Source organism: Geospiza fortis, unplaced genomic scaffold, assembly GCF_000277835.1.
Source record: "Geospiza fortis unplaced genomic scaffold, GeoFor_1.0 scaffold17, whole genome shotgun sequence".
Taxonomy (NCBI): domain Eukaryota; kingdom Metazoa; phylum Chordata; class Aves; order Passeriformes; family Thraupidae; genus Geospiza; species Geospiza fortis.
This window is the reverse complement of record NW_005054438.1, coordinates 1,363,598-1,373,597: the sequence shown is the minus strand read 5'-3', so window position 1 is coordinate 1,373,597 and position 10,000 is coordinate 1,363,598. Positions and strand designations below refer to the sequence as shown.

At 42.1% G+C, this 10,000-nt stretch overlaps 1 protein-coding gene across 1 annotated transcript in view; it reads left to right on the top strand.

The window, feature by feature from the left end:
• The first annotated feature begins 3,680 nt into the window (after positions 1-3,680).
• Positions 3,681-10,000, top strand: part of LOC115948594 (uncharacterized protein PB18E9.04c-like) — an 8,849-nt gene continuing 2,529 nt past the window's right edge. The window contains exons 1-4 of the mRNA XM_031062146.1: positions 3,681-4,380; positions 6,380-6,622; positions 8,274-8,357; positions 9,017-9,129. Of these exons, the coding sequence (XP_030918006.1) occupies positions 3,687-4,380; positions 6,380-6,622; positions 8,274-8,357; positions 9,017-9,129 (1,134 nt within the window). The 5' untranslated portion in view covers positions 3,681-3,686. The remainder of the gene's footprint in view (positions 4,381-6,379; positions 6,623-8,273; positions 8,358-9,016; positions 9,130-10,000) is intronic.

Sequence of the window (10,000 nt, the reverse complement as noted above, 5' to 3'; positions counted from 1 at the left end):
TGGCAGCTGCCTGTGGTTAGGAGTTTACTTGCTAAAGAAAATGGGGATAAACTCAGTTAAAGATGACGAGTCATCCAGTATTTTTCTAGTATTTTAAGCCTGGTCATCCAGTATTTCCCACCTGCTTCAAAGGAGTGAAATAATGGAGATTTCCAACCCCTCCAGTCTCTTTGCAGTATTGCAGAAGCAATGACTGGCATCTGTTTGGTGCATTTCTTGCAATTTGTGGTTCTAATACAATAAACATGCAAGTTAGAACTGAACACTTAAGCATTTGCTTCCAAATAACTAATAATACAGGGAAATAATACAGGAAAATTAATAATACAGGAAAAATACAGGAAAAAAGGTGGATCTACACATTAGGGCAAGACTTGTGGACCCAAGGTTTCTTTTCTTGGTTTAATTAAAAAGAAACTTTTGTAACTGTGTCGTTTATTAACTGCTTTGTGTTTTATAGCTTTACTAGAATATATTTGCTTATTAGTTGCTTAAAGCATCATTTTTACTCATATTAAGCGTTGTATTGCCATTGAGTCATGCATTGCCCGGGACCAAGGCTGGTAAAATATTAAATACCCCGAACAAAAGGGTCTTCAGATGTGTTGCACTGCTCACTAAATTCTTCCTGCCTTTGACTCACATTTGGATCACACTCAGACCTTGCTCCATGAAGGAAAAGCAAGCACGCTTGAACAGAAAACTGGGATTTATTGCAGAGCAGGTCAGGTGTGAGGTTTTCGTTGGGTTGGCTGCGCTCCCGACGTGCAGAGGCTGGGAGGTGACACTTGCAGCCTCGCCCCTGTTTAAATTCCCAAAGTGTTCCATTCAAAATGCCACTCGCAGCGCTGCAAGGAGGGGGACACTCAGCATGGGCACTCAGAATTACCTCTGGCATTTCATCCTCTCCGTTCTCCTCTGTGAGTAAAAATTAATTTGATTATTTATCGTCGCTGTGCATTTAGAGGACGTCATTGAGAAACATTCAAAATGATAATCCAGGAAGGGGGGCTGCTAAAAATAAATATAAATCCAATAACATGCAATATTTACAGGGTTGTGGTTGTTTTTTTTTTTTTTTTTGTTTACCTGGAATGCATTGGATTTCAGCAGATATTTTAGTAGGGATATAAAGCTGTTAGTGGGTAAAAGAATGAGAGCACAGTATTCACAAAACTCATCTAAAAGATCAAACATGCAGTGTCCGACCAGATTTTTTGACTTTTTTGCCCCTAAGCTTAGTTATGAATGATGCATTTTGCCAATTTTCCTTCTCTGACTCCTTAGGAAAAGACACTTAAGACACTTAAGTTCATACAACCTAAAGTTAATATAACTTTAGGTTGTATTAACTGTGCTGTGTTCTCACTGCACTGCAAGAGATTTAAAAAAAATCTAGAAATTCAGAGGGCTTCATTATTTTATTCTTAATGTCTGGTTTCATGTCACTGAACAGATGAACACAAGTTTCTTGACTGATCAATAGCTGCTGTTAAAAATCTGGGAGATACAAGCACAGGAACTTACAATTCAAACTGTGTTTGGGGGTAAAAAAGATATCAGTCTGTAGGAAGAATTTTGAAATAGATATATATGGTTACATTACAAGTTTCTATGTAGACATTAAAACTATGTGAAAACACCACCTTAATTTTACAGGTGAATAGAGTCAAAAGCAGGTAATTAATGTGGTCCTTAAGAATTTGATAGAATTGCCCCAGTACACTCTGTCTGAGAATCCTCTGAATTTCATTCAGCCAAACCCAAAGATCCAGGGCAATAATTAAGTGTTGCTAAGGAGTAAAATTGCAATAAGGCAGAAGGATAGGTCTGGGTTTTCAACAGCAACAAAGCCGCTCTTCAAAATCAAAGCTAAATTACCAGATCAAGTTAATTAAATAAACCCAAATTAGCCCGACTGTTTAATCACAATGGAAAAAGGGTTTGATTTTCCTTTTAAAGAAACTTTGAGTGTTAGAAATGTTGTCATATTCACATTTGGGAGCTACAGGAGATACAATTTATTTGTAGTTAGAAATAGAGGTAAACACAGGAAGGCAATAAAATTTCACACAGAATTAATATGATTTAGACCATCAAGAGAAAATTATCTTCAGAAAAATTGTTCTCTCCTGCCTGACAGAAAGCAATTAGGAAAGAAATAAATGCCTTGCAAAGTAAAGAAATTGAAACAATAAAATATACACAAACAGGTAAGGAGAAAATTGTGCTGAAAAATTCATTCTGCTAATTTTTAATTTTCCTGTTAATTCTCTAGGAATTTTACTTCAGAGCAATCATAGGATCATAGAATCATTTAGGATGGGAAAGACCTTTAGGACTGAGTCCAACCTTAAACCTAACACTGATGAGCCCACCACTAAACCCTTTCCTTGCTGTAAATAAAATGATATTTATGGGAAGAGAAGTGCATAGAAAATTTAAAAAAAAAAGTAGACTAGGAATAGAAAGGTAATATAAATCTCTACATTAATATAGAAACAAAGTATCACCAGGAAATTGGTAAGATCTCCTCAAATTTATGCAAATGGAAAAGGAAGTAACAGAGATTTCATGGTACTTGAGGAATAGCAAAGAATATGAAAGTGGAAATGAGGAAGGAAAGGAATAACAATGAAGATGAGAACGTTGAGTGAATTTTTCACACAAGAACACAGTTACACTTGGTAACTATTAGAGTACTTGACAGAATTACAGGAAAACAATCCATAATCCACATTTCTGACATTCTGGCAGGCACCCTGATGGCATTAGAGGGAAAGGACACAACGACTGCCACCACTGAGAGCCACCTGCGTGTCTCGAGGAGCACAAACAACAGCAGCAGCACTGGCCCAGCTGCAGACAGCTCAAATGGCTCCGTGGCAGAGCCTGACACCCCAACAGCCCAACATTCCCTCCTGGGCACAACCTCACTGTCCCCCTCTGCCATGAGGATGGTGGGTGCAGAGGGGAGGATGAACTCCACATCCACAACAAAAATGCAGGAAGGAGGCTCCTTGGGGATGTCTGCCAAGAGCTCAGCGCTCCCAACACCAGGAACTGGCACCACCACTGCCCCCAGCACGGGCACAGACACTGGCACTGCTTCCTCCCCACCTCTCAGCTCAGCCACAATGAGCCACTCCTCCTCTTCCTCCTCCTCCTCCTCCTCTCCTGGGGGCTCTCCAGCTGTGCCTCCCAGCCCACAGCAGAGCAGCACCACTGGGATGGCGTTGGCCACCACATCCCACCCATCCACAGCCCTGGTGTCCTCCTCTCCATCCTCCACTGCTGGCATTGCTCAGTTCCCTGCTGGGACAGAGACACAGGGCCCAGCTACCCCCACGCCTGTGGCTTCCACCTCTCCTGCCTCAGAAACCACTGCACCCAGCCATTCATCCACAGCAGGCAGCAGCACAGGGACACCAACACCTCAGCTCACCTCCTCAGCCCTGCCCCAGGCACAGCCCACGGCGCAGGTGACGGCCACTTCACCTCCCTCACCCTCCGCAGCTACAGCCGCTGCAGGCAGCAGTGCCACAGCTCCTCCTGGAAAAAAGGAGGGTTCCACCATGAACCAGGGGGACACAACAACAACTGAGGCCTCCCATTCTCTGCCAGCCACATCCCTGGTGTCCACGGTGGGTGGAGAAGGGAGAACAGACACTGCACCCACAACAACAATGTCAGAACGGGGCTCACTGGGGACGTCTCCTGGGAATGGTGCAGGGTTCCCAGCATTCCCAACAACAGGAACTGGCACCACAGCTGCCCCAGAGAGTGGCACTGCTTCTTCCCTGTCCTTCAGCTCAACGGTGACGAGCTACTCCTCCTCCTCTCCTGGGGGCTCCCCAGCTGTGCCTCCCAGCCCACAGCAGAGCAGCACCACTGGGATGCCCTTGGCCACCACATCCCTCCCATCCACAGCCCTGGTGTCCTCCTCTCCATTCTCCACTGCTGGCACTACAGGCAATGAGCTCATTGAGAACAGCGCAGCTGCCACCACAACCAGCACCAAACCAGTGCCTTCCACCTCTGGCACCTCTTCCATGGGCTCCTCAGCTGTGCCTCCCAGCCCACAGCAGAGCAGCACCAGCAACGCCACTGGGATGCCCTTGGCCACCACATCCCACCCACCCACAGCCCTGGTGACGGCCACTTCACCTCCCTCATCCTCCACAGCCACAGCCTCTGCAGGCAGCAGTGCCACAACTCCTCCTGGAGAAGGGAAAAGTTCTACCATGAACCAGGGGGACAGAACAACTGAGCCCACTGCCAACACCTCCCATTCCCTCCCTGCCACATCCCTGACAACCCTATCCACGACAAACATCAGTACATCAGCATCTGTTAATCCTTCCATTACTACGACTTGCTGTGAGTATTTTAACACACGATACTAAATTTATTTTGCTCTATTTTAGGAAGAATTGAGTATAATTTCCTTTCATTGCTGTTGTTTTTTTGTTGGAATTTGAGCTTTTTACAATGTCTTGAATTGAATCCAGGAATATGAATCCCTGCATTCATCTATTTTCTGAAAAGCTGCAGTTCCTGTTTGGAGCTGGTTTTGAAATTACACACCTTGTGTTAGGCAGTGCCACAGGGGTAAAATACTTGATAGTTATGCTGCATAGGCCAAGTTATGCCAATAGGAACTTTTATTGGTTTTTATTGGTTTCTATTGGTTTTTATTGGTTTCTATTGGTTTTTATTGGTTTTGTTGATTTTGATCTTGAAATTTCCTTTTACAGAATATTAGAAGCAGTTTCCTCATTGGGAGAATCCAGTTAATTTTTTTTTTTTTTGCTAACTTGATTCTTACTTGTTTCAATACTAATTCTTTTCTAGTGTACCTTTAATTTTTTGCCAAAGGGCTTTCTGCCCATATTCAAAGAATGTGCAGTAATGAACCTTTCATCATTTTTCAATGGGATAAAAAAGTAAAGCAAAGATGGAGAAGAGGAGAATGCAGCCTTTTTGTACTCTGCACCCAAAAAACAAAGGCGGCATCACTTGCATTTCTAGAGCATAATAGTATTCTTCAGAGGGGTCCAAGGGGTTGATAGGAGATATGCACACACAGAGTAAGGTACATCTTGGTCTTTGACAGTGGCTCCATGGCCAAGGACAGCCCAGTGGCTCCTCAGGGGTCACTCCTGGGCCTGGCACTGTTCAGTGACACTGACAGAGGGATTGAGGGGCACCCTCAGCAAATTCGCACTGTGTGGCGCAGTTGGCACTGTGGAGGGAAGGGATGGCATCCAGAGGGACCTGGACAGGCTTCAGAGGTGGCCCCCTGGGCACAAACACAGGCTGGGCATGAACGGACTGAGAGCAGCTCTAAGGAGAAAGACTTGGGGGTGGAAGGAGGAAAAGCTTGGCATGGCTTAGCCCTGTGCCCCCACAGCCCCAAAAAGCCCAAACTGTCCTGGGCTGCATCCAAAGCACCGTGGGCAGCAGGGGAGGGGGGATTCTGCCCCTCTGCCCCACTCAGGTGAGACCCCACCTGCAGAGCTGCCTCCAGCCCTGGGGTCCCCAACATGAGAGCGACATAAACCAGTTGGAGTGGGACCAGAAGAGGGACACGAAAGTACTCAGAGGGCTGGGGCACCTCTGCAATGGAGAGAGGGTGGGAGAGTTGGTGTTGTTCAACCTGGAGAAGGCTCTGGGGAGATCTTAGAACCCCTTTGGTCATATCAGCTGTGAGGTAAAATCCCTGGGTATAATTTCAGAAAGGGAAGCCTGATAAAATCACTGGAAATGCATAATGATGCAAATATCAATCAAAGCAGTTTCTACACCTTGGTAAAACTCTCCTGGACCCAGTAAATGTTCACTGGGTAACTGCTTGCAGGCATAAACCACAGTGATAAGTGAGTATTCTTAACCCTACTATGAAGAACATTTAATAAATGCCTCTGTACTGCTCTGAACTTGGGTTTTTCTGGTGATATTTTAAAAATCCATCCTCCTGAGGATATCAAGATGAGTCAAATACCAGTCCATTTCAGAATGCTCATGTTTTTCTCAATCAGCCTCATCAATTCTCTATTATTTAAAAGCAACATTGTACAGGTCTGACCATTTACCATGCTTTGCCTGCAGTTAAAAAGGCAAGAAGCAAGCACAATGTGCCCCATTTGTGCTCTGGAGCCATCAAACAAAGTACATGAATGTATGGTTTCTGTCTGTAGAGCAAATGGTTCACTTCTGCTCTTTTGGGAGAATGAGGTGGAAAACTGAAATCAGCTCCAAAAAACCACACAAGATTTTATATTGGTTTAATTAGTAGTTTTCCTTCAATAATAAATGTGTAGAATTGCAGAAGTGAAATGGGCTGCTCTCAACTGTATGAAACTTTCCCACTTTGCAGTGGCAGTGTCCATCGAAGTTCAGAACGTGACTGAAGAAGAAATACAGCTCAGCTGGAGCAGCAGCAGCAGCACAGGCAGCCTCTACAGCATCTCTGTCAAGGATGGAAAGGAGATTAATACAAGAACTACAAATGAGACAGAAGCTGTGATTAAAAACCTGCTTCCTGGCCATGAGTACAACATTTCTGTGGCACTGTCATCCTGTGCTGGGAGCAATCCTGCTTCAGTCGCTGTCCGAACAGGTACCTCCTCCATCACCCTGGCACCTCTTCTTAATTCATAGAAACTCACAGTGCCTTGTTGCCATATGATCTGGATTTGATCTCACACACTCTTATTCCTGCAAGTTATTCTTTATTTATTTGACTCGTCCCCTTATTTGGATGGGACTGCTTGAATTCAACAGGAGTTTGCAAGAGGAAGAGCTTGCTCTGTAAAATTTCTGATCGTGTTGGATTATTGAGCCAGATAATTCTGTACAGAAGCCAGCATATTTTGGTTGTAAATTTACCAGAAAATATTCTGGTAGTGTGAAGTTTAGGTTCTACATGCTCTTGTGAATGCAGGCAGTCCTTAATTGTCATTGTTACCTTTTTCATTTCATCCTGGGTTACAGACATCAAGGCAAACAGTTTAATTGTGTCTCTGTACTAAAACTGATGCTGCAGGAACATGACACATAATATCCCTCTAAGACAAGGTTTCCCCTTTTAAAACTCCCCGTTGCCATCTCCCCCTTAGCCAATCCCTTTAGAAAAAACTTTTTCCACTAAGCAAATTCCCACTTGGCACTGCTGCTGCTTCTCCATCACTGGCAGGGATCTAAAAGTCAGCCTGTCAAAGGAAGCCACTGGATTATTTTGGCATGATCCAGTTCGATAAAACTGTGCTGCACTTTATCATCCTTTCCCAGTGGCTGGGAAAGTGCTCATGATTTCTTTTTATATAACTTGAAAGATCTAATTTGACTTTTGGCAATTGTTTCTTTCTTCCAGCATTTCTTGACCTCTAAGACATAAATGTCCTTGTTGCAATCCTTTTTTGAGTTTGCTGATGGATTGTCTGATTATTCTCAAAACATTTCTAGAGCCATTATTTTGGCAGTGGACTGTGGGGTTCCTTCTGATGGACTTACCCTCTCTCTTAGTCTTTAGGACCACAAAGCCAAGGAATTCTCATCATTATTTCCATTGAAATACTTCAATTCTTCAGTCCACTGGCTTTCATTTATTACTTTCTCTATTCAAGAAAAATAAAAAATGGTTTCCTTCTGCAATCTGGAGCCATCTGCCCTACCAGAAAATGGTTTGTAAGCTAATTAAAAAGAGCAATAAATACCAAGTCATCCATATTTCATGTGAAATTAAAGATTATGTTCAATTCTATGAGAACTAGGGATATAATCCAATGAGCTAACCACATAAAATCTGCTATACCAGCCTTTAATGGGTTTTGACCCTTCATAAATAATTCAGATTAGCAAGTCCAGACACGCATACTGAGGTTCTTAGACTCCATGATGCATATCTTTTTCCAAAATAAATTTCAGGTGACTTTTACTTCTGAAAACTCCATCTAGCTTACCTGAGTTGTACAAGCATGTAATAGCACAACCTATATCTTTAGCTCTCATAAGAAATCAGAGTTCTCAGTGCTATTTCAGTGAGTTCTCAGATACCACCTACCCACCCACCACCTGCCTCTCTTTTGATATGCTCCAATTTTATAATTTGCAATTCTAAGTTCTTACTGGGCCAAAGGATCTGCTGCTTAGGTGACTCCTTGGCCATAATTAAAGATTTTCACCTATTCCATCATTTTCTTATTATCATTAATAATGCATGCACAGAAGTGATTTTCTTTCTTTTTTTTTTTTTTACATTTATTTTGCAGATTCTGGTTCCTGTTTTGAAAGAACTGAGTTTTGTTTATCACAAAGTACTGGCTGTTCTGACTTAAAAGGCACTGTGTGCTCCAGTAAGTTTATGGAACCTCAACATTTGTTTATCCATAACTACAGGGTATTATTTCACAATATAGTATCTCCCAGGAGTATTTTGCCATCTGCTTTATGGTGTCAGTTCACACAGCATCTGAAGTTCACACTTCTTTGGTGAAGAAGCTGCCTCCATCAAACTTCAGTGTCAGCTTCCAGCTCTATTTTAGGCTGGACTTTTCTATGTAAAGCTTTCTTCTTTTGGCTCAGGGCTCATCCACCTACTCAGGAGGATTTAAAAGCCTTGCAGAGTCTAACAGACTGGTGTTACTTCTGCTGGAATCAATGGGAGAGTGGCTGTTGAATTAGGGAGTGGGATGCACCCAAAATAATACAGGAATGGTGAACAATTTGTGAGGATTGTGATGGCTGACAAACTTGGAGAAAGTCAGCTCTGAAGGTTCCAAAGTCACTGCATTAGACACACATGATACACAACATTATTATTATTATTATTATTATTATTATTATTATTATATACATTATATTATTATTATTAATATTATTATTAATATTATTATTATTTTCTGATTTTTAGCAATTCATATTATAAATACATGAGATAAAAAAGTCCAAAGACCAATTGTGGAGGTAATCCTGGGATTCACCTAATTATTTCTTCTTTTTTTATTTTTTCCAGATGACCAAGCATTTTCCTGCAGAGTTTGGTTGAAAAATGAGATATTTAATAATACACTTTATAACTCTGATAGTAAAAGCTACATAGAAATGTCTAAAAGTCTCAAAAAAGAGGTAAGTTGATGCAATTTTCTTTGTCAATGAATGAACTGCAGGAAGGCTTGTGATTAGCAGCCTTAGTCTCCTACATTCATTGTTAAATCAGCACTCTGAACAGGTGAAAAAGAAAAAAACAGTACAGGAAGCACCAAATCTGCCAAGGACAGAGAGCTTGTTGTCCAATGAGGAGGGCTACATTCCCTAAGCCATCCTCAAATATAAGTTATTTAGTGAAAGGCACTTTAAAATTCTATTTTTGTAAGGAACATCCCGTTCTGTTTATTTTCTCCCGCTTCACTAAACTGATGCCTGTGGAGACAAAAAAAGGGAGTTACTCAAAACCAGCATTTCAGCACAGATTTGGAAACGTGAAAACTTTGCAAGTGTGTACTGTAAATCCAGATTATTGGCAATTCACTAGAAGTGGAATCATGGAAGTGGCTGCAGGATTGGGCAAAGTATGAAGGGGTCATTTTCCCTCATCTCAGGGGGAAAATGAGGAGAGAAAGTGGAAATTTTGAGCCAGTAATGCTGACAGGCAGAAGCATCAGTCTGCCACTCAACTGTCTTTAGCAGTGTGTTAAAAAAAACCCTAATAATTTCAACACCTCTCAGGAATCCTGATGTATATCAACCTGCTGGAAAGGTAAATCTACTGTCAGATTGGGGTAGACTGCTTTAAATAACTAACACAGCTATTTTTGGTGTGATGATCATATCCTTTAGCTAAGAAACTCCACAGATTTCAAAAGCAGTAATTAATTTGTTCTCACCACGCCAACTCAGAGGTAACCTTGTCTTATGACTGCTAACATCTCCACTTCATGGATAGAAAACTTATTTTTGTGGATGTAAAAGGTTTCCTCCAACCTGACTGAATGCAGCA